At 44.3% G+C, this 25890-nt stretch overlaps 2 protein-coding genes across 2 annotated transcripts in view; both read right to left on the bottom strand.

Moving 5' to 3' along the window:
- The window catches only part of LOC143287719 (procollagen-lysine,2-oxoglutarate 5-dioxygenase 1-like), a 41309-nt gene extending 33927 nt beyond the window's left edge, over window positions 1–7382 (bottom strand). Inside the window, exons 1-5 of the mRNA XM_076595953.1 lie at window positions 7102–7382; window positions 6021–6109; window positions 4679–4812; window positions 3258–3372; window positions 2499–2550 (exon numbers count right to left, since the gene is read on the bottom strand). Of these exons, the coding sequence (XP_076452068.1) occupies window positions 2499–2550; window positions 3258–3372; window positions 4679–4812; window positions 6021–6109; window positions 7102–7171 (460 nt within the window). The 5' untranslated portion in view covers window positions 7172–7382. The remainder of the gene's footprint in view (window positions 1–2498; window positions 2551–3257; window positions 3373–4678; window positions 4813–6020; window positions 6110–7101) is intronic.
- Window positions 7383–11355: 3973 nt separating this feature from the next.
- LOC143287240 (uncharacterized) lies at window positions 11356–25674 on the bottom strand. Its single transcript, XM_076595185.1, has 5 exons — window positions 25655–25674; window positions 24205–24353; window positions 20489–20656; window positions 17993–18403; window positions 11356–11390 (listed from the first exon to the last, which is right to left on the bottom strand). Exons 1-5 carry the CDS (start codon window positions 25672–25674, stop codon window positions 11356–11358), a joined length of 783 nt encoding a protein of 260 aa, XP_076451300.1.
- Between the last annotated feature and the right edge of the window lie 216 nt (window positions 25675–25890).

The following is a 25890-nucleotide window of genomic DNA, read 5'->3' as shown; positions in this document are numbered from 1 at the left end:
TACTGTAGTACTAACCACTCATAGCAGAGCAAGGTATGTATGTAGTAACACCCACAGCACCATACTACTGTTGTACTGACCACTCATAGCAGAGCAAGGTGTGTATGTAGTAACACTCACAGCACCATACTACTGTAGTACTAACCACTCATAGCAGAGCAAGGTGTGTATGTAGTAACACTCACAGCACCATACTACTGTAGTACTAACCACTCATAGCAGAGCAAGGTATGTATGTAGCAACACTCACAGCACCATACTACTGTAGTACTAACCACTCATAGCAGAGCAAGGTATGTATGTAGCAACACTCACAGCACCATACTGCTGTGGTACTAACCACTCATAGCAGAGCAAGGTATGTGTGTAGCAACACTCACAGCACTATACTACTGTAGTACTAACCACTCATAGCAGAGCAAGGTATGTATGTAGTAACACTCACAGCACCATACTACTGTTGTACTAACCACTCATAGCAGAGCAAGGTATGTATGTAGTAACACTCACAGCACCATACTACTGTAGTACTAACCACTCATAGCAGAGCAAGGTATGTGTGTAGTAACACTCACAGCACCATACTACTGGAGTACTAACCACTCATAGCAGAGCAAGGTATGTGTGTAGTAACACTCACAGCACCATACTACTGTAGTACTAACCACTCATAGCAGAGCAAGGTATGTATGTAGTAACACTCACAGCACCATACTACTGTAGTACTAACCACTCACAGCAGAGCAAGGTATGTATGTAGTAACACTCACAGCACCATACTACTGTAGTATTAACCACTCATAGCAGAGCAAGGTATGTGTGTAGTAACACTCACAGCACCATACTACTGTAGCACTAACCACTCATAGCAGAGCAAGGTATGTGTGTAGCCACACTCACAGCACCATACTACTGTAGTACTAACCACTCATAGCAGAGCAAGGTATGTGTGTAGTAACACCCACAGCACCATACTACTGTAGTACTAACCACTCATAGCAGAGCAAGGTATGTGTGTAGTAACACTCACAGCACCATACTACTGTAGTACTAACCACTCATAGCAGAGCAAGGTATGTATGTAGTAACACTCACAGCACCATACTACTGTAGTACTAACCACTCATAGCAGAGCAAGGTATGTATGTAGTAACACTCACAGCACCATACTACTGGAGTACTAACCACTCATGGCAGAGCAAGGTATGTATGTAGTAACACTCACAGCACCATACTACTGTAGTACTGACCACTCATAGCAGAGCAAGGTATGTAGTAACACTCACAGCACCATACTACTGTAGTACTAACCACTCATAGCAGAGCAAGGTATGTATGTAGTAACACTCACAGCACCATACTACTGGAGTACTAACCACTCATAGCAGAACAAGGTATGTGTGTAGTAACACTCACAGCACCATACTACTGTGGTACTAACCACTCACAGCAGAGCAAGGTATGTATGTAGTAACACTCACAGCACCATACTACTGTAGTACTAACCACTCACAGCAGAGCAAGGTATGTATGTAGTAACACTCACAGCACCATACTACTGTAGTACTAACCACTCATAGCAGAGCAAGGTGTGTATGTAGTAACACCCACAGCACCATACTACTGTAGTACTAACCACTCATAGCAGAGCAAGGTATGTATGTAGTAACACCCACAGCACCATACTACTGTAGTACTAACCACTCATAGCAGAGCAAGGTATGTGTGTAGTAACACTCACAGCACCATACTACTGTTGTACTAACCACTCATAGCAGAGCAAGGTATGTATGTAGTAACACCCACAGCACCATACTACTGTAGTACTAACCACTCACAGCAGAGCAAGGTATGTATGTAGCAACACTCACAGCACCATACTACTGTAGTACTAACCACTCATAGCAGAGCAAGGTATGTGTGTAGTAACACTCACAGCACCATACTACTGTAGTACTAACCACTCATAGCAGAGCAAGGTATGTATGTAGCAACACTCACAGCACCATACTACTGGAGTACTAACCACTCATAGCAGAGCAAGGTATGTGTGTAGTAACACTCACAGCACCATACTACTGTAGTACTAACCACTCATAGCAGAGCAAGGTATGTATGTAGCAACACTCACAGCACCATACTACTGTAGTACTAACCACTCATAGCAGAGCAAGGTGTGTATGTAGTAACACTCACAGCACCATACTACTGTAGTACTAACCACTCATAGCAGAGCAATGTTCATCTGCAGCACCACCCTGTACTACTGTAGTACTAACCACTCACAGAAGAGCAACATATATCTGTAGTACCACCCACATCTCTACCACAATCAATTTATAACACCACATCTGCAATGACAAACTGTGAATGCAAAACAAAAAAAAAACATCTATTGATTTTCAAAGATCTCACCAAACAAGGAAAATTACTGATTATCTATAATTCACAATAGGTATTATGTATAGGCTTTATGTTGTTGTCGTTTTTCTACTTACCTCCAGAGTTGAGAAATCTCTTCTCACTCGCCTTCACAGGTGGGTATTTTTCCTGGTGGACAGAATGAAACATATAAAATGCACTAACAGGATCAATGACAAACCTCCCTCCCCCTCTGTGACCATACCCCCACCCCACCCCTCCCAACCATCCCCCACCCCCCAACACTCCCTGCACCCATGACAAATGAGACAAATGACTGAACAGTAGACCAAATCTGACCGTCAAAAATGTTGAAGATCCATATCATTTGTTATTTACAAACAAAAGAAAACAGTTTTGAAAATGTCTTTTTCCTATGACAAGCAGGATTCCGGGAACAGGTAGGTGAAGAGGGGACAGGTGAAGGGGGGAGGGCAGGAGTGGGTCTGAGGATGGGACCGGATTCATGTTAACAGCCAGCAAAGATGTTTTATGTACTCTGCTGCACAAAGTTTTAACATGAATTAGCTAAATATTATAGACCTCATCAAAAAATAACTGCTCCCAAAACCCTCACCTAACCACTTATCCCCCTGCACACAACACACAATGTCATACATGAATAACAAAAATTCTCTTATCTCAAAATCTGAAAGAGATTTTTTTTTTCTTTTTTTACAGCAATACAACAAATCCAAGAAGGCGGTGTGTGTTTTTTTTTTGAAGGGGGTAAGGGTGGGGTGGGAGGGGGTGGGGGGGAGTCACACTGCATTGTAAAACTCATAATTTCAAAATATGCTTGTGGTCACAAAAGAAAGACAAACAGGTAAACTGACCTTGAGTGAAGAATCAGGCCAGCAAAACCCCTCTGCGGAAAAGACAACCCTGGCGTCGAACTTAGCAAATCGTTCCAGGATGGTCTTAGCCCCTTCAGTAAAAACCACGTCATAACTGAAAAATAACACGCAAAAAAAAAAAAAGAAAAAAAAAACAGCTGTAAGTTCATACTGCTTTTAAACTCTATAAACACACACACGCACACACACACACACACACACATATATATATATCACACACACACACACAGAGAGCTTCAATCCTAACAATATTACCACCATGAGTAAAATTTATATTTGAGTGTAACCATCAGCAATAATCACATTTCCAATCAATTCATCACATCTGACCTTGTAATAGTTGTATAGTTTTGGTTTAATACCTGTCAGTGTCATATTGTGTCCTAACTAAACATACAACAAAAAGATACTGCAAGTTGTACAGTTTTGCTTGCTGGAATATGTCATATTGTGCACTACCCGGTAAGTTGTTTTCCTGGAACATCTCTCATATTGTCTTGACCGAACACACAACGAACTGATATTGCATAGTTTTCTTGAAATATCTGTCACACTGTGCACTAATTGAACACACAACAAACTACCTTGCAAATCTGTATCGTTTTCTTGGACTGTCATTTTGTGCATTAACTAAACATAGACTGAATAGTTTTCCCAGTCCTGGAATGTGTGTCATTTCCTAACCAAGCAAGGCGTGGAAGGAAGAAAACTGTGTGAATGAACTGTGTTCTTCAGTTACAGTCTGCACTCTTTCAATCTTTGTGATAGTTTGACACAGTAAACCCTGTTTGAATTCACCTTGATATTCTTACAGATATTGTATTGCTCAATGACAAAGCTAAAACAAAAGAAAAACAGATCATGTGATACTCTTCATAACCAAAAGGATTTTTTTTTTCCAATATAAATCAATTTTGTCAAAAAGGTATTGCACATATGGAGGAAAGAATAAGTATTGTTTGCACTCTCCATATTTAACTCTAACAAAATGTGTACTGACATTAAGTTTTTTTGTGACTTTTCTTGAGGATATCAAATAAACGCAGTAACTGCCCAAAAAAGATATGTATGCATGAGTGTATGTAATGGTATGTTCATGTGTGCATATGGATGTGTCAGTGAACACATTTATGCGAGTGTTTGTGTTTCCATGCATCACGGCAAGTGTGTGTGTGCATGCAAGCAAGACTGTGCTCATGTGGTGTGGAAGCAAAAAACAGTCACACAAAATCCCAATGTAGACACATTCATGAACCCACCTATGACTTGGAAGTGAAAAAACAGGAACTAATCATTACTGGCCTTTCTAGTTTTCCACTTCTTCAAACATATTTAGACAGACAAAAACACTGACAAAAAAAAAACAGCCACTTGGTGGAGATGGGGAAGGGAGGCACTACCTGTCTGTGAACATGATGACCAGATTGTCGGTTTCCTTGTATTTCTCCACTTCTTTCTTCAGCAGGTTCACCTTGTGACCCCCTCCTGGGTAGTCCATGTCGCCCCCTTTCCACTTCTCCCCCATTCCCGCCACCTTCACAAATAGTTATCATCACCTTCCTCACCATCACCATGATCTAATTATTACAATCATCACCATCTTCTTTCTTCTTTCCTTTTCTTCTTCCCTCCCTTCTGCTGCTGCTGCTGCTCCTCCATCACCTCTCTTCTTTTTCTTCACTTGAATACTGTCCTATTGTTGGACATCATCACTACTGATGTACTGTTAAAATTCAAATCTGAATAATATTACCATTGTTTGATTTATGTAAATCTGAATATTACATGTGCCACTGTTTTACATTAATGTCATGATAATAATATCTCCCAATGTGCCATTACTAGTTTAACATTATTATCAAAGATGCTTATCTTAAAAGAAGCTTAGAGAAAGACATGAGAACTAGAGCAGACTGTAAACTTGTTTCTTAAACAAGACTTCTGTAACTTAAAGTTAAAAATCTTGAAGGTGTCAGGGAACTTAACCGCAATAACTAATTCTATTTCTAGGGAGTCCCAGGCTGCCTTCAGAGGGTCACTGAATGGAGGCATATCTTTTGCTCATAATTATACCTCTCTTTTCCTCTCCATTCTCTATTTTTCTCCCCATGAAGAAGGGCCTAGGGCCCCAAACGTCAGGATACTCTCTTCATAGGACAAGTCACCACCTACAGGTTAGTCTCAACCGTTTTCTCGCCTGTCATAATTATCTAGGTTTCTGGCCCAACAGACTTAGTGGGCACATTCATCTGTGATCACTTACTCTCCATCATAAATTCAGTCATTCTCACGGCATGCTGTTTTGATGTCAGTACATCTTGCTTTCATTGTCCACCTCTTGTCAGCCATGCTCTCAGAGACATGCTGAATTCATTTTTGTGGAAACGGTGATGAAGATAAAATGATTTATGGGGAAGGTAGGCAAACGTAGCAGACAATCCTACTATCATATCAGACAATCCTACTACCAGACTGAAGCTTTAATACACAATGTTCACTTTAACTCTTAAGTTTTTAGAAATATGTTCTTTAAAAAAAATTAATGTAGAAAATTTCAGGGACTGCATCCATTCCATTTTCAAAGCATCAGAGACAAGTATGTTTATATGTTGACATATGCCCTGTTACGCAAAAATCATGCTCATTTATCAACACAAGGGATGGAAATCAAGAACATGGGACCTTTTCTTTCTTTTTTTTTTTTTTTTTTTTTTTGTACACATAATCTGCAAACATCCTCACCTTCACTTTCAACCCATATTTCCTTGTAGAATGCAAAAACCGTTTGAGACCATCAGTTTCATCAGTCGCAACCGTGATCAGCAACAGATCTGAAGACAGCAGATTTTCACTTTATCAAAACGTACTTTAACTATTGGGACAATAGAATGAAAAGAAACAAAGCTCTTCTTTTTTATCCATAAAAAATTGACTTACAAGCCATCAACTTCTGGTCTCAGTTTCATCTGATACTTGCTTCTATTTGAAATCATGTGTTACAAATGTACACAAGTCCTGTAAGTGGTTTCTAAACATTTGCATATATGTGTATAAACAATAATGGTCCATCAGTCTGAAAATTACCTTAATTATTGTTCTATCATCTATCATTCTATGAGATGAAAATAAAAACAAACAAAACTGATATGGTCTGATTCATTCAAATTCAAACAGTGGCATACTACTTGATACGGAGTTATCATGACTTGGCATGCACAATTAAAAGTAGCCAACGTTGGAGTATGTTTCGTCAGGCACTGATTGATGTGCTCACTCCCTACCTCATCCCTTTCCCACGCCTTCCCTTGTAATGCAACAAGGCATCGGGGGGAGGGGGGGGGGGGGGGCTTAGGTGTACGTGACGGGGGACATGTATTCCACCCTCCATCCCATGCTGCTCTGTGCAAGCACATTTACAGTGTACACGTAGACCTGTACCAAAACTTTTGTCTTCCGACTTCGTTGCAGTTGCCTACATTGAATATAATCATGTCGATCATGACACAAGTTTGCTTTACATGACCACTCTTTCGGATTTCTGGAAGGAAAAAGACACCGCGATTGTGCAATGGTCAATAAACTGTAAACCTAATCGAAAAAACCTATAGATTATTCGACTTCGAGTCATACTGGATCTGCATCACCCAGCAGAAAAGATTAAAAAAATCTTCGAAAGATTTAGCAAATCTGATAATGATGAGATTTTTATCAATTACAAAACCAACTGCATGATACAAATCAGTATTACGTTAAAGGCAAACAGCCTGATCAGATGTAAACAATTTACTTACTGTTGCTGAATAAGCCAATCTGGCGTGCTTACCAGGTTCTGATGCCAATGTGCTCCCTACGAGAACTAGGCCCATGAAGGCCAGAAAAAGCAGACGAAGCATCGCCGCCACCAAAACACTGAAAATCGATGGAACAGGTCGAATTGGAGTGATCTTCCCTGATTCGCTGGACTGGCACGATGGCAAAGTCTGGGTCTGTCTTGATGATCAAAGTTCTTGCAAACCCCTTCTTGCTGAGCACCTCAGACGTCTCTCTCCAAATGCCACATCACAACCAGAACTACTGCCTGATTCCGGAAATTCGCAGACTTCTCCGATCTTCGCATCTCCTGCCTTCGAGCATCTTCGGATAACTTCGGGTTTTCTACGAAGCTTTTTGGTTGGTCGTCTATTATTCAGCAGCTTCGGCTTTGTTTTCGTCGTTGTGTGGGAATGTCAGTTTTCAGAGTGTTCACTCGGTTTAGGAAACAGAACCCGCGGAAATGTGTGTGATTCAGAAATTTCTCACAGAGCACTTCCCAAACCTTGAATTGGTTAAGTGTGACGTGTGTGAGAAATGTATTTTATGTGGGCGTGGGGGTTGTAAAGTTCGGAGTGTGTGAACGTGCGCCTGTGCACGCGCTTGTGCGTGCTTTCTTCAACTGACCAACATCGTTCGCCAGTAAACGCGATCGCGCTGTGTATGTGTGTGATGTTGTAAACGAATCAGTTTACAAATCGTGTGTGCGTTCGTTTCCTTATTTTCCGTCTGTTCACTAAATGTCATTTAAGACCAGAGAGTATTTGCAAGTGTTAGATATACCTGATTATTATATTCTCGTCTTCAGCCGATAACTTGATAACCACATCTATAAAAAATAAATAAATAAATAAATAAATAAAGGCAGTAGGCCTATAATAATGAGTGTATGCTGGTCTCGGCACAAAAACAGCCGGGGAACAGATATTCAATATACGCGCGCGTGCGCGTGTGTGTGTGTGTTTAGCCTATGTACGTGTGTGTGTGTGTGTGTGTCAGTGTAGTACGCAGTGCCGGTGTGTGAGCGTGCATGTGTGTGTTTGTGTGTGTGTGTGTGTGTGTGTGTGATTTCCCCCTTTGTTTTATTTTTACTGTCACAAGTTACCCCTCCGAGGGCTGGATGGGGGAAAAAAAGCATCAGTTGTCTTGACTGGCTCTATTAACATCAGAAAAGAAAATCTATTAAAATTAAAACTCTCTCTCTCTCTCTTTCTCTCTCTCTAGTCTCTCTAGCTCGCTCGCTCGCTCAGACTCACACTGTATGACCCGCCCCATGCCAGTCTCTTATGTAACAGCCTCGCTGCATGGAGAGCGCACAGGCTCAGTTGGGCAATGTCGTGCCAAGTTGAGTTAATTTCTGTCTAACTGAATGAATGCGCATGATATTTGTTATATCTATGCTCTCTCTCTCTCTCTCTCTCTCTCTCTCTCTCTCTCTCTCTCTCTCTCTCTCTCTCTCCGCTCTCTCACTCAGTCCGTCACACACACACACACACACACACACACACACACACACACACACTGGGACACAATGAATAGCGATAGAGAATAGGCTCAGTACAATTCAATGCAAACGTTTTGTTGATATCACCGAGTATAGGACGTAGAGTTACTGATTTTATCGAATTATTGGCAAAGCCATATGCATGCACTTACGTTGTTTGGTCTTGCATGGCTGTCTGTGGAGAGTGACTGAGTATCTGACTCAGTCTTCCTTCTACACTGAGACAAGTTTTAGTTTCAGCTTCCCAAGGAGGCGTTACTGCGTTCGGACAAATCCATTTATGCTACACTACAGTCTACTAACTTGAGCAGATGCCTGACCAGCAGTGTAACCTAACGCGCTTAGTCAGGCCTTGAGTGCATGCACTTTTATTTGTGTACATATCAGAGTGGATTTCCTCTGCAGAACTTGTTGCCAGAGGACAACACTCTTGTTGCCATGGGTTCATTTTGAATGCGCCAAGTGCGTCAGTCAGTGCTGCACACAGCTAGGACCTTGGTTTATCGTCTCATCCGAATGGTTAGGAGCTCCGTTTGATTTTCCAGTCAAACGTGTTAGAGAGGGCGAGAGCGGGATTCGACTGACTCCGAACCCAGACGCGCTCGCGAACACTGTACGGCTGATTGGCTGATTGTGTATCCGCGGAGACAAGACTGAGTTGAGTTTAACAACATATATAAGGTCAGTTTGTTCAGTGTTTCAGTGGCTGGGTCTTGGTTTTGTGAAAGTCTTCGTTTGTTGAGTGGAAGGAGCCATGTCAAGCAATCTCATCATTCTTTTATACCTATTTGTTTTATCTCTCACTTTGGCTCTGTCGGCTTCAGTATCTTTAACTTGGGTTCCGGATTTGCCTGTCTGCTTCGACTGCTCGGCATCTGATAAGTGAGCCCAACAGGCCAATAGGGGCATTGGGATTTGCGTGTGCCCTTCGGAAACAAATGCACAGCATCCATTATCTGTTGTCATGAGTCAGTTGATGTCGTTCAGGTTGAAGATAGTATACTAGACACACACACACACACACACACACACACACACACGGGGAAAGAGAGAGAGAGAAAGCCGGAGGGAGACAGACAGTGCAGACAGAGAGAAAGACACAGAGAGAGGGAGAGAGAAATGTGTGTGTGTGTGTGTGTGTGTGTGTGTGTGTGGTGACTATTTGAATTCCTTCACAGAGAGAGAGAACACTGCCGCATGCTTCATGCGTGACAACAGTTTCGTCCCTCATGATCACAGCGAATCAACAACAATATCACTGTGTGCAGCTGATCCATCATTTTTCAGTTTACGATGTGGTGTGCCTGCGCACAATCGAGTCAGTCACAAATAAAGTCCTTGTGATTGAATTCATCTTTTTTTTTTTTTTTTTTTTTTTTTTTTTTTTGCTGCCCCGTTTCAGTGGCATAACTCCCACGCCGCTCATTTAGATTCCCCCATACACTGCGGCCACACCCGGGTTTGTCCGTCGTAGTTCCAGCGTCGGCAGTCCACAGGGAACCATCGATGTTAGGTCGCCAGGAGGCCACACACCAGAGGAGACCCTGCACTGCTGCTGAGTCACTTCGGTGGTGTTCAGTGGTGCCTGTTCTGTTTTAACGTACTTAGGACACCACCTACTAAGCCCCCCTACTAACGACAATAATGGCTTAGTCGCGGAGCCAGACTGAGTGAGCGTCCCTCCAAGAGTGGAGACCGCCACCACGTCCCTCAAACAACAGCCCTCCATGAATCTGCCGACACTGACGACATTGACAGGACTCACCCCAAGCACGGAAGTGGAGGGGTATCGAAACTGAGGTCACCATGAGAGCAGGGCATGAAAGGCCACAGACTCTGAGACTATTTTGTTTCTATTGATGACGATGAAGGAGGAGGAGGATGAAGATGATGATGACGATGTTGCTATGGAGGTCCATTTTGGTTTGGGACTGCGTGACAAGGCTGTACTCTACGCTTCCTGTCATAATGACACGGCGGCTGGTGAATTCATCAATTTTTGCAACTTACAATTTACAGAGTAAACTGACGTTCAACCAAACAATAAGACTGAACTTCTTCTTTATTGCACAACACAATTGAACGACTATCCCGTATATGTAAGAGCTTTTAATAGCAAGACAAAGCAAAATAAAATAAAACAACTACAACGCAGAACGTTTGACGATTGTCGTGCATTACAGACCTTCAGTGTAGTAGTATCGTACTATTTTAGCGTCCTAAATTATTGCACATATTGGTTACATCTTCATGGTCTGTGGGACCGAAAACGTCAGTAAAAAAACAAGATGGTTGCATGTCAGTTTAGTGACTGAATCTGAATCAAAATTGAGTAAAATAACGCACGAAACAAGTCGAAATCCACTGAAAATGGGTTGCAACATCTACTAATGGTAATATCGTTTCATACATGCACAAAAATTGCCAGTAAAAGAAATTCCTGAATTTAGGATGCTAGTTTCAGTTTCAGTTTCAGTGGCTCAAGGAGGCGTCACTGCGTTCGGACAAATCCATATACGCTACACCACATCTGCCAACCAGATGTCTGACCAGCAGCGTAACCCAACGCGCTTAGTCAGGCCTTGAGGGAAAAAAAAGGTGAATAAATAATAGATAAGCTTACATAAATAAATGAATAATAATTATGATATAAAAAAAAAGGTAGTAGTAATGATAATAATATAGGATGCTAAAATACCGAGAGAATCTATAGATACAATGACAGCAAAGTGCAACAGTAGTCCAGCAGTCAGTTACAATCAGTCACAAGCACACAGCAAACACTGGTTTTCGTCCACCTGGTAACCCGCCAGCCCACAGTCCAGTCCACACTGGAACGGAGGACATCCTCCTGCACACACACACACACACACACACACACACACACACACACACACACACACACACACACACACACACACAGTGAGAGACTCAGACTCAGACACAGACACAGATATTTGTTCATAAAGATCATAGCCCCGTTTGAAGACTGAAGTGAAATCAGTACACTGATCAGTCATTCACACACACACACACACACACACACACACACACACACACACACACACACACACACACACACACACACACACACAGTGAGAGACTCAGACTCAGACACAGACACAGATATTTGTTCATAAAGATCATAGCCCCGTTTGAAGACTGAAGTGAAATCAGTATACTGATCAGTCATTCACACACACACACACACACATATATATATATATATATATTACATAAGAGATCAGGCACAGATGTTTGTTCATAAAGGTCATCGCCCCGTTTGAAGACTGAAGTGAAATACATCAGTCATTCACACACACACACACACACACACACACACACACACACACACATCTCTCTCTCTCTCTCTCTCTCTCTCTCTCTCTCTCTATATATATATATATATATATATATATATATATATATCTTATAGTTTCAGTTTCTCAAGGAGGCGTCACTGCGTTCGGAAAGACAAATCCATGATTACACCACATCTCCAAGGCAGATGCCTCAAACATTAAACATTATACGAACTGATGCCTCAGTGACAACAGCATAACCCGGCAGCGTGTTTAGTCAGGCCTTGAGTGCATGCTTATAATTATGTTTATGTACCTACCGGAGTGGCTTTCGTTTCACATAATTTTGCCAACGCTTTTGTTGCCATGGGTTCTTTTTTTAGTGCGCTAAGTGCGTGCTGCGCGGGACCTGTGTCGGTTTATCCGGCGTCTCATCTGAATGACTGGACATTCAGTTTGATTTTCCAGTCAAACTTGGGAGAAAGGGCGAGAGCCGGGGGATTCGAACCTAGACATTGATGGACATTTTGTTGGCAGATAAGCAACTTAACCATTCTGCCACCTTTCACACACACACACACACACACACACACACACACACACACACACACACACACACACACACACACACAACACACTCGTGTGTGAATCTTGCAGACGCAAAAGCTATAGATTATCAGTTTCAGTTTTCAGTTTTCAGTAGCTCAAGGAGGCGTCACTGCGTTCGGACAAATCCATATACGCTACACCACATCTGCCAAGCAGATGCCCGACCAGCAGCGTAACCCAACGCGCTTAGTCAGGCCTTGAGAAAAAAACAAAACAAAACAAAACAAAACAAAAACAGCTACCACTACTAATAATATGAATAAGGCGCAAAAACTTGATGAAGTCAGCTATAAGCGTACATAAAATTAATAAATAAATAAATAAATAAATAATAATTATAATATAAAAAGTAGTAGTAGTAGTAGTAGTAGTAGTAATAATGATAATAAATAAATAAATAAGACAACGATGATAAATAAGCAAATAAATGCAAAACATGGAGACACACATCCACACATACACCCACACATGCACAACAGACACGCACCAAACATGCAGCTTCACAGACATGAAAGCACAGTCAAATACACACAAACGTACATGAGCCCCAACACACACACACACACACACACACACACACACACACACACACACACACACATTACCCTGCACCTCCTCTACCCCCCTCCTCCACACACTCATTTCTAGGCTACGTATCGCAGCTTCTACGGCACACACACACGGCACACCCACACACATACACACACAGATGAACACTTACTTGTACAAGCACACACACATACGCCCATATCCCCCATCCCCAACCCCCCACACATATATACAAAGATTATATATACACACCCGCACGTTCCAATAAAATTATTTCGTTGCTCCCACAGTGTAGGCATGCATACACACACATACCTCATACCCCACCCCCCTCAAACACACACACACGCACGTGCACAGAACTCTCCTGACACTTGTGTACACTTACACCCTCGCGCATGCACAAACGCACTCAAACACACAGACCCACACATACACACAAACACACACATACACACACGCACAGAGGCTGCCACTGATTGGCCGCAAGAGGGATGGGAAAAGATCTCTGAGCCAAGAACGTGGCGTCTAGTGTGTTGCTCCGTCTATTGTATTTTGAAAAGCCCACAGAGACTCTGTTCCGTTTTGAAGAAATTTGCGCAATGTTGGTTTGGAAATGATGCCGATATTTGTTTGTATAGATTATCAACAACACAAATTGATACTGTTGCACATGCTTCGTCCATTCAATTGCTCTGTCAATGATTTAAGACATGTAAACGATTTCTAAATCTAAATCGCTGAATACTTTCATTGTGTTTTCTTTTTCATTTTTCTTTTATTTCTGATAAAAGCAATGTTGATAAAATTTTAAAAAGTAATCTAAAAAAATCTTATCAAAATCTCCATAATATATGCTTCCAATACCTTGATGTAAGGGACTTAATAGCAAAACCTGTAGCTTCAAAGACAATTACGTGTGCTAGTTGCCCATGTTCATTTGCATCTCCATTCTATATTATACATTATATATGCTTGTGCAGACAACTTACGATATGAACCACTTTTAACCAATACCTTTTGCATTTTATATAATAAGAAATTGAAATGAATAAATGAGAGAGAGAGACAGAGACAGAGACAGAGAGAGAGAGAGACACAGAGAGAGAGAGAGAGAGAGAGAGAGAGAGAGAGAGAGAGATCAACGTTGATGAATGCATACACTGGTTTTCCAGACAGACAAAGCGAGATAATCATATAATCAGGAACAAGAATGACATAATTTTAGTAGTTTATAACAATAATGTTTCTAACATAACTATGCTTTTGTAATAATTTTTAAAGAAAATATTTTAAGAAGTAAAAAACAAAAACAACAACAACAAAAAAACCGTTTTCTTCGCTACAGTGTGTAACTCCATACACCTGTTGCTGAAACTGTAGAGGAGATTAGAGATTAATGATTAACTGATTTTTGCTTTCGCCCTTTGGTAAATCTGTTCTCTTACCGAGATCGATGAAAAAAAAAAAAAAAGTGCAGACAAGCACACCAGCTTTTCCACCCGCCCCCCCCCCCCCCCCCCCCAACTCCTCAACACGCCGACATACACATCCGCCTTGACCCTCCTCCTCCCCCTCACGCCCACATGTCTTACCACTCCCACCCACCCTCACATACATTGCACGAATTGACGTACCACATACAGTAGTGAAGGGCAGGCAGGAAGGTACAGAGGTCAGTGAAGGACAGTCAGGAAGGTACACAGGGCAGTGAAGGACATTCAGGAAGGTATACAGGACAGTGAAGGACAGTCAGGAAGGTACACAGGGCAGTGAAGGACAGTCAGGAAGGTACACAGGTCAGTGAAGGACAGTCAGGAAGGTATACAGGACAGTGAAGGACAGTCAGGAAGGTACACAGGGCAGTGAAGGACAGTCAGGAAGGTATACAGGGCAGTGAAGGACAGTCAGGAAGGTACACAGGGCAGTGAAGGACAGTCAGGAAGGTACACAGGGCAGTGATGGACAGTCAGGAAGGTACAGAGAGTTGTGAAGGACAGTCAGGAAGGTACAGAGGTCAGTGAAGGACAGTCAGGAAGGTACACAGGACAGTGAAGGACATTCAGGAAGGTACACAGGACAGTGAAGGACAGTCAGGAAGGTACACAGGGCAGTGAAGGACAGTCAGGAAGGTATACAGGACAGTGAAGGACAGTCAGGAAGGTACACAGGTCAGTGAAGGACAGTCAGGAAGGTACACAGGGCAGTGAAGGACAGTCAGGAAGGTATACAGGACAGTGAAGGACAGTCAGGAAGGTACACAGGGCAGTGAAGGACAGTCAGGAAGGTACACAGGGCAGTGAAGGACAGTCAGGAAGGTACACAGGTCAGTGAAGGACAGTCAGGAAGGTACACAGGTCAGTGAAGGACAGTCAGGAAGGTACACAGGGCAGTGAAGGACAGTCAGGAAGGTACACAGGGCAGTGAAGGACAGTCAGGAAGGTACACAGGGCAGTGAAGGACAGTCAGGAAGGTACATAGGGCAGTGATGGACAGTCAGGAAGGTACATAGGTCAGTGAAGGACAGTCAGGAAGGTACACAGGTCAGTGAAGGACAGTCAGGAAGGTACTCAGGTCAGTGAAGGACAGTCAGGAAGGTACACAGGTCAGTGAAGGACAGTCAGGAAGGTACACAGGACAGTGAAGGACAGTCAGGAAGGTACACAGGACAGTGAAGGACAGTCAGGAAGGTACACAGGGCAGTGAAGGACATTCAGGAAGGTACAGAGGGCAGTGAAGGACAGTCAGGAAGGTACACAGGTCAGTGAAGGACAGTCAGGAAGGTACAGAGGGCAGTGAAGGACAGTCAGGAAGGTACACAGGACAGTGAAGGACAGTCAGGAAGGTACACAGGGCAGTGAAGGACAGTCAGGAAGGTACACAGGGCAGTGATGGACATTCAGGAAGGTACAGAGGGCAGTGATGGACAGTCAGGAAGGTACACAGGGCAGTGATGGACATTCAGGAAGGTACAGAGGTCAGTGAAGGACAGTCAGTAAGGTACACAGGGCAGTGAAGGACAGTCAGGAAGGTACACAGGGCAGTGAAGGACATTCAGTAAGGTACAGAGAGTTGTGATGGACAGTCAGGAAGGTATACAGGACAGTGAAGGACAGTCAGGAAGGTGTACAGGACAGTGAAGGACAGTCAGGAAGGTACAGAGGGCAGTGATGGACAGTCAGGAAGGTACACAGGGCAGTGATGGACAGTCAGGAAGGTACACAGGGCAGTGAAGGACAGTCAGGAAGGTACACAGGGCAGTGAAGGACAGTCAGGAAGGTACACAGGTCAGTGAAGGACATTCAGGAAGGTACAGAGGTCAGTGAAGGACAGTCAGGAAGGTACACAGGGCAGTGAAGGACAGTCAGGAAGGTACAGAGGACAGTGAAGGACAGTCAGGAAGGTACAGAGAGTTGTGAAGGACAGTCAGGAAGGTACAGAGGGCAGTGATGGACAGTCAGGAAGGTACAGAGGGCAGTGATGGACAGTCAGGAAGGTATACAGGGCAGTGAAGGACAGTCAGGAAGGTACACAGGTCAGTGAAGGACAGTCAGGAAGGTACACAGGTCAGTGAAGGACAGTCAGGAAGGTACACAGGGTAGTGAAGGACAGTCAGGAAGGTACACAGGACAGTGAAGGACAGTCAGGAAGGTACACAGGGTAGTGATGGACAGTCAGGAAGGTACAGAGGTCAGTGATGGACAGTCAGGAAGGTACACAGGACAGTGATGGACAGTCAGGAAGGTACACAGGGCAGTGAAGGACAGTCAGGAAGGTACACAGGGTAGTGATGGACAGTCAGGAAGGTACACAGGGCAGTGATGGACAGTCAGGAAGGTACACAGGGCAGTGATGGACAGTCAGGAAGGTACACAGGGCAGTGATGGACAGTCAGGAAGGTACACAGGACAGTGAAGGACAGTCAGGAAGGTACACAGGGCAGTGAAGGACAGTCAGGAAGGTACACAGGGTAGTGATGGACAGTCAGGAAGGTACAGAGGGCAGTGATGGACAGTCAGGAAGGTACACAGGGTAGTGAAGGACATTCAGGAAGGTACACAGGGTAGTGAAGGACAGTCAGGAAGGTACACAGGGCAGTGAAGGACAGTCAGGAAGGTACACAGGGCAGTGAAGGACAGTCAGGAAGGTACAGAGGCCAGTGAAGGACAGTCAGGAAGGTATACAGGACAGTGAAGGACAGTCAGGAAGGTACACAGGTCAGTGAAGGACAGTCAGGAAGGTACAGAGGGCAGTGAAGGACAGTCAGGAAGGTACACGGGTCAGTGATGGACATTCAGGAAGGTACAGAGGTCAGTGAAGGACAGTCAGGAAGGTACACGGGTCAGTGATGGACATTCAGGAAGGTACACAGGGTAGTGAAGGACATTCAGGAAGGTACACAGGGTAGTGAAGGACATTCAGGAAGGTACACAGGGCAGTGAAGGACAGTCAGGAAGGTACACAGGGCAGTGAAGGACAGTCAGGAAGGTACACAGGGCAGTGAAGGACAGTCAGGAAGGTACAGAGGCCAGTGAAGGACAGTCAGGAAGGTATACAGGACAGTGAAGGACAGTCAGGAAGGTACACAGGGTAGTGAAGGACATTCAGGAAGGTACACAGGTCAGTGATGGACAGTCAGGAAGGTACACAGGGCAGTGATGGACAGTCAGGAAGGTACACAGGGTAGTGAAGGACATTCAGGAAGGTACACAGGGTAGTGAAGGACATTCAGGAAGGTACACAGGTCAGTGATGGACAGTCAGAAAGGTACACAGGTCAGTGATGGACAGTCAGGAAGGTACACAGGGTAGTGAAGGACAGTCACCTCCTCCCCCTCCCCCCAGTAAATGAATAAAATGAAACAATAAAACAGATAAATAAATAAACAGACAAAAAATAAATAAACAGATAAAAAGAAATCATTGAAAAAAAGTTCATACCTTCAGCAGTTTCTTCTGTAGTGGTAGTAGTGGGTGCTGCCGTAGTTGTGGTTGTAGTTGTAGTTGGTGTGGTTGTGGTAGTTGGTGGGGTGGTTGTTGTTGTGGTGGTGGTGGTGGTGGTTGGTGTGGTAGTGGTGGTTGTTGGTGTGGTAGTGGTGGTTGTTGGTGTGGTTGTGGTAGTGGTTGATGTGGTAGTGGTGGTTGTTGGTGTGGTAGTGGTTGTCGTTGGTGTAGTTGTGGTTGTTGGTGTGGTTGTGGTGGTGGTTGGTGTGGTTGTTGTTGGTGTAGTTGTGGTGGTGGTTGGTGTGGTTGTGGTTGTTGTTGGTGTAGTTGTGGTAGTAGTTGGTGTAGTTGTGGTTGTTGGTGTGGTGGTGGTGGTAGTCGTCGGCGTTGTAGGCTCAGGAACCAGTGCTGCTCACAGACAAACAGGAATCAAATATAAAAAGTTATGTGACAATTCCAAAAGAATATATTATATCTTAAGAAAAAAAAAGACTAGATGAAAAGGTGGCCACATGTTGAATCGTCATAGGGAGGCAGTCAAACAGACAAGAAGGAAGATAGAACGCTAGACAGACAGATCACATGTAATCTAATTCATTATCATCTCATGAAACTGCCTGATTAGAAATATGACTCGATGACGAGCAAAAGCACGGGCACACACTATCACAAGATGCGATGTACATATGAATTTGGCGTACAGTCGTCAACACCCACTTGTACACCATGTTGTTCATGCACTGTAGCATCCGTTGCATCCCATGATTCAGTGCAGCTCATGAGCTAAGTTTACCATCTCAAATGACATTTTTAGGAAATTCGTTAATCACATCAGGAATCACACATGCTGTTTTAGGGCTTTCTTCATCTGGGATGGATACCTACCAGTACCCTGTAATCATGTCACTTTGACAAATGTTATTTCCCTTCACCTTCTGGCACAACTCTTCGGGTGCAGGCATAGGCTCCGGATAGAAAATAAACCAGTTTGTTGAGTTTTAGGTGGTCCTCACATAACATATACGGTTTGTCATCTCTTTTCTTCTTTCACTCTCAGGGAGGTGTGAGAGCGTGCGGAGAGATTCATATATTTATACAACACCACATTTTTGCTGGGGAAAGAAAGAGCAGATGCCTGACTATCGCATAACCCAACACGATGATCAGGCCTTGAGAGCCCATCCAAAGTTTAGAACAGGAAAAGCACATGGGGAGTTCCTGGCCTCCTGATCCACCCATCTTTAACATGTTATCAGTGTCCTTCAACGACTTCCTTATTGCATACGGAATTGGAACAGGGTTTTGGTCTGGCTTGAACGGTTGAGGTGAGTCTCACGTGATGCTCAGCCAGTCCTCTGGTTCCTGGTACGCCAGTAGACAGGTCAGAAATCTCGTTCATATGTGTCCCGATATCTACCTTCTGCCGACCACAACAGACATGCAATCATCTCCCCTTTTCGTGTGAACAAGAAAACACACAGGGACTGCGTGTATGTATATAGACGCACAGGGACCATAGTGTTTGGTTGGTGTGTGTGTGTGTGTGTGTGTGTGTGTGTGTCAACATTGCTTTGAGAGATAGTTTTCAAAATCTATGGAGACATGCTTCAGAGGTGAGTAGTAAATGTTTGTTTTATCGAAATTTCAAAAGTGTATTTGGTAGATAAAAGTATATAAGTCAAATGCCTGATAATTACGTTATCAGCTTCTTCAGATTTCGAAGTAGTAATCATAAACTGGAAATAGAAACAGGGAGACACAAAGGCATACCACGAGGGTTACGGCTTTGTAAGGTTTGTAACATGTCTGTGACTGGTGATGAGTTTCATTTTATAATGAAATGTCCCAATTATGATCAGTTACGAAATAGATATGTGCCTAAAAAATATCTGTCTCCAAAATCGGTTTTTAATTTTTGTAATATGCTCAAATGAGGCAAAAAAAAGAAGTCATTTTAGCTGTAAGTAAGATGATTAGATTTGCAAATGTTGCTTAGCTACACTTTTGGAGTTAAAAGACATTTTGTGTTTTCTCAACTTTTATGTGACATTGTTGTGTATTTGGAAATGTTTGTTCTGGACATGAAAAGATTATTTTGCAGTAATCCTCCATACTCCAATAGGAGTGAAAGGATAATTAAAACTTGAAACTTGTGTGTGTTGTTGTTGTCTTTTTTTTTTCTTTTCTTTTTTTTTACTGTGAGCATTAAAATAGTTCCCTTTTGCAGAGACGCAGGTTTTGACGCAGAACCGACAGACCGAGAGGAATAAGGTGAACAGTTTTTCTGTGCGGCGAGGAGAAAGAAGAAGATCATTACGATGATGATGATGATGAAGATGACGAAGAAGAAGCAGAAGGAGAAAGTAGCAGATCAGAATAGTCTGCAAAGAGAAAGCACCTACAGAATTCACAAATTAAAGCAAGCATGTCATCTTTACACCTCTGTCATGGGCAAGCAATATATGAGTAACAAACAGGGAACACCAGACTCACGGAATTCACAAACAAAGGGGCGGGTGACGTCGTGGAAGAAAGGGGTGTGGCAGGCCACGGTGGTCCACCTGCCCTGACTGGCCAGGTCCATGAGAGCACACCCGTTCCCTGCCTCCAGTTCAGACCTGGGTTCCCCGCCAGCCCAGTGGGTGTAGTCCGGCAAGGCACCTGGTTATAGAGTCCACGTGCATCTTATGTTGATTAGCTTTAAGTCTTTACTTTAGTATTAATTTAGCTGAACGAACATCTACCGTTCTGAAGCATAACCAGATTTGTTATAATTACTGTTGAAGAAGCTGTATATACTTCGTTGTGTGCGCTATCTTACGTGCAGAGAGAGCGGGGAGATAGAGACAGACAGAGAGACACAGAGAGAGACAGGCGGAGAGAGAGAGCGGGATGGTAACCATCCCATGAGAATAGGAGTGAGGAAGGAGGGATCTAAGGGTTGTTAATCTGGGGTTGGTCTTGGAGTTGTCCGACAGAAAAGTGGAGCATACAGGAGCAGACGGGTAACCATCTCAGGGGAATGGTGGGGGGAGGGAAGGGGGGGGGGGCGTCTGGGGATTGTCTAACAGGACAGTTCGTTTGTTTATTTGTTTATAGTCTGTCCATCTAAGATGATGATATTAGACTGAGAAGAGTGGAGCAAACAGGAGCAGGGGAATGGTGGAGAGGGAGGGAGGGAGGGGATGGGCATTGTCTAGCAGGAGAGAGGAGCAGACAGGGAAATACCAACCATCCCAAGAAGAGAGAGAGGAGCAGACAGGGGAAATACCAACCATCCTAAGAAGAGAGAGAGGAGCAGACAGGGAAATACCAACCATCCCAAGAAGAGAGAGAGGAGCAGACAGGGAAATACCAACCATCCCATGAAGAGAGAGAGGAGCAGACAGGGGAAATACCAACCATCCCAAGAAGAGAGAGAGGAGCAGACAGGGGAAATACCAACCATCCTAAGAAGAGAGAGAGGAGCAGACAGGGAAATACCAACCATCCCAAGAAGAGAGAGAGGAGCAGACAGGGAAATACCAACCATCCTAAGAAGAGAGAGAGGAGCAGACAGGGAAATACCAACCATCCTAAGAAGAGAGAGAGGAGCAGACAGGGAAATACCAACCATCCCAAGAAGAGAGAGAGGAGCAGACGGGGGAACACCAACCATCCCAAGAAGAGAGAGAGGAGCAGACAGGGAAATACCAACTATCCCATGAAGAGAGAGAGGAGCAGACAGGGAAATACCAACCATCCTAAGAAGAGAGAGAGGAGCAGACAGGGAAATACCAACCATCCTAAGAAGGGAGAGAGGAGCAGACAGGGAAATACCAACCATCCTAAGAAGAGAGAGAGGAGCAGACAGGGAAATACCAACCATCCTAAGAAGAGAGAGAGGAGCAGACAGGGGAAATACCAACCATCCCAAGAAGAGAGAGAGGACAGACAGGGAAATACCAACCATCCTAAGAAGAGAGAGAGGAGCAGACAGGGAAATACCAACCATCCTAAGAAGAGAGAGAGGAGCAGAGAGGGAAATACCAACCATCCCAAGAAGAGAGAGAGGACAGACAGGGAAATACCAACCATCCCAAGAAGAGAGAGAGGAGCAGAGAGGGAAATACCAACCATCCCAAGAAGAGAGAGAGGAGCAGACAGGGAAATACCAACCATCCTAAGAAGAGAGAGAGGAGCAGACAGGGGAAATACCAACCATCCTAAGAAGAGAGAGAGGAGCAGACAGGGAAATACCAACCATCCTAAGAAGAGAAAGAGAGGAGCAGACAGGGGAAATACCAACCATCCTAAGAAGAGAGAGAGGAGCAGTTCGGGGAAATACCAACCATCCCATGAAGAGAGAGAGGAGCAGACAGGGAAATGCCAACCATCCTAAGAAGAGAGAGAGGAGCAGACAGGGGAAATACCAACCATCCCAAGAAGAGAGAGAGGAGCAGACAGGGAAATACCAACCATCCCAAGAAGAGAGAGAGGAGCAGACAGGGGAAATACCAACCATCCCAAGAAGAGAGAGAGAAGCAGACAGGGAAATACCAACCATCCCAAGAAGAGAGAGAGGAGCAGACGGGGAAATACCAACCATCCTAAGAAGAGGAGCAGACAGGGAAATACCAACCATCCTAAGAAGAGAGAGAGGAGCAGACAGGGGAAATACCAACCATCCTAAGAAGAGAGAGAGGAGCAGACAGGGAAATACCAACCATCCCAAGAAGAGAGAGAGGAGCAGACAGGGAAATACCAACCATCCCAAGAAGGGAGAGAGGAGCAGACAGGGAAATACCAACCATCCCAAGAAGAGAGAGAGGAGCAGGCGGGGAAATACCAACCATCCTAAAAAGAGAGAGAGAGGAGCAGACAGGGAAATACCAACCATCCCAAGAAGAGAGAGAGGAGCAGACAGGGGAAATACCAACCATCCTAAGAAGAGAGAGAGGAGCAGACAGGGAAATACCAACCATCCTAAGAAGAGAGAGAGGAGCAGACAGGGAAATACCAACCATCCTAAGAAGAGAGAGAGGAGCAGACAGGGAAATACCAACCATCCTAAGAAGAGAGAGAGGAGCAGACCGGGAAATACCAACCATCCTAAGAAGAGAGAGAGGAGCAGACAGGGGAAATACCAACCATCCTAAGAAGAGAATGGTGGAGAGAGGGAAGGAATGGGGGATGGATTGTTTAACAGGAGAGTGGAATAGACGAGTAACCAGTTCAGGAGAATGGTGAGAAGAAGAGAGGGTCTGGGAGGAAGGGGTGCCAAACAGGAGAGTGTAGCAGTCAAGTAACCATCCTAGGAGAATATTGGGAACGGAGGGAGGGTCGAGAAGGGTGGGGAGGAGGGGTTGTCTAACAAGAGAGTGGAGTGGAGCATACGGAGGATGCTATCCATCCCAAAAGAATGGGATGGAGGGAGGGAGAGGTCTGGTAGTTGTCTAACAGGATAGTGGAGAAACAGGGGTAACTATCCCAGGGGAATGGTGGGGAAGGGGGGAGGGTCGAGGGGGGAAGGGGGTGTCTAACAAGAGAGTGGAGCATACGGAGGATGCTATCCATCCCAAAAGAATGGGAGGGAGGGAGGGAGGGGGAGGTCTGGTAGTTGTCTAACAGGATAGTGGAGAAACAGGGGTAACTATCCCAGGGGAATGGTGGGGAAGGGGGGGGGGTCGAGGGGGGAAGGGGGTGTCTAACAAGAGAATAGAATAGAATAGATTTTATTGTCATGAAACCTTAAGGTTTATAAGACACAAGTGCAATGGTAAATGAATGAATGAATGAAATATACACAATTAATTGATAAATTAATGCAGTAAATTGCAACAGCACTCATAAACACATTTTCCTAATCTTGTTTGTATATATTCATCATCTGTTAGCATCCCCTGACTGGGAATATTTCCTGTGTTGTTCAAATTTTGAATATCTTTTAAAAGTTGTTGCCTTAAGGTTATATATTCAATACAATGATCAAGAAGATGGATTTCGTCTTCAGTATGTTACACTTGCTGCACAATCTGTCTTCATGTGGAATATTCAAATATCTACCCTTCTCAATCTTTAGGTCATGCGAGAGTGGAGAATTCGGGGATGCTAACTATCCCAGGTAATTGACGAACAGCAGAGTGGAACAAATGGGTAACCACCCCAGGAGAATGGTGGGGATGGAGGGTGTGTCCAACACAGAGAGTGCTAGCGGCCTGAGCACTGACCATTGGAAAGGACGTATTGGCCGCCGGACCCCGTGTTCCTCAGGCCGATCCACACAGCTCCCCGCACACCGAAGCGGAACTTGAGGCTGTTCTGCAGGAACAGCTGGGTGGGGTTGTCCTTCACCGTCACCAGGTGACCTCCGTAGGGCCTGAGGAATGAGCAGTGATAGTAGTTACGTTTCTTTATGCTTCGTTCAGTGTCATGTTTACACATTACACTACAACTGAGGTGGTAGCATCAGTACTGCTATCAGCTAGGCGGTGAGTTATGAATTGACTTGCTGTTTATTAATGCCCCACAGGTATCCACATATACTAAAAATCACCAAAGCCATAATGACATTGAAACAACCACCCAAACCCACCCGAAGATTTGAAAGTTCATGAAACCACCTGCAAAATGAAATTCGCTTGTAAATCCAACAACAAGCAATAAACAAAAAGCGCTTAGTAAACTTATTTGTAGTGTGAACAATACGAACCCTCCTCTTCTCCCTAACCATCCTTCCTCGCTCATCCACGTGCAACTGAAACACCTTTCATCCATAATATGCTGTCTTCATGTCACGTAAATCCATTGGCAGTAGTCCATGCCAACAATGTGTAAGGAGGGGAGGGGAAGTGGTGGTGGGGGCGAGGCAGTTCCGGAGTGTATGGGTTGTCATTTGTGCGTCGGCCTTTGGTCTACATTATCGTGTCCGAAGTCTCTGACGTCTTCGTCACTTCGCGGTGGACTATCTTGATGATGATGATGATCTGATGATGATGATGATGTGATGATGATGATGATGATGATGATATGATGATGATGATGTGATGATGATATGATGATGATGATGATGATGATATGATGTGATGATGATGATGATGATATGATGATGATGATATGATGATGATGATGATGTGATGATGATGATGAGGATGATGATGTGATGATGATGATGATGATGATATGATGAGGATGAGGATGAGGATGATGATGTGATGATGATGATGATGATATGATGATGATGATGATGATATGATGATGATGATATGATGATGATGATGATGATATGATGATGATGATGTGATGATGATGATGATGATGATGATGATGATGATGATGAGGATGATGAGGATGATGATGTGATGATGATGATGATGATGATGATGAGCCTGGTGGCGCCACCAAAAACCCATCTGAGGTGCAAAAACCAGAAAAGGGCACCCTCACCACCTGCCTTAGTCCAGTATTGTGTCCACCCGTACCCTCCTGCGTTAGAAACCACATCATCACCCCCTCGACCCCCACCCCCTCCCCCACCCCCCACCACTCCCCCCCAAACCCCCGCCCACCCCCCGACAGACAGACACACACGCACACACACACACACGCGCGCGCGCACGCACGCACACACACACACACACACACACACACACAAAAAAACACACACACACACACACACACCTGCAGTACTGCTGAGCCATGTCGTAGTTCTTGGCGTGTTGAGTGACGAACCAGTAGCAGGACGTGGCGTGCACGAGCAGGTGATGGTCATGTGGTATAGAGGGGGGGCAGTCATTCTTGCTGAAACTGTGCGCTGCTGCCGCACCGACACACACACACACACACACACACACACACACACACACACACACACACACACAGAGTTTCAGTACAATCCATTCATGATTATAGCGAAC

Source organism: Babylonia areolata, chromosome 11, assembly GCF_041734735.1.
Source record: "Babylonia areolata isolate BAREFJ2019XMU chromosome 11, ASM4173473v1, whole genome shotgun sequence".
In the NCBI taxonomy this organism is placed as follows: Eukaryota; Metazoa; Mollusca; class Gastropoda; order Neogastropoda; family Buccinidae; genus Babylonia; species Babylonia areolata.
Note: the sequence above shows the minus strand (reverse complement) of the source record. Positions and strands in the feature narration are given on the sequence as shown.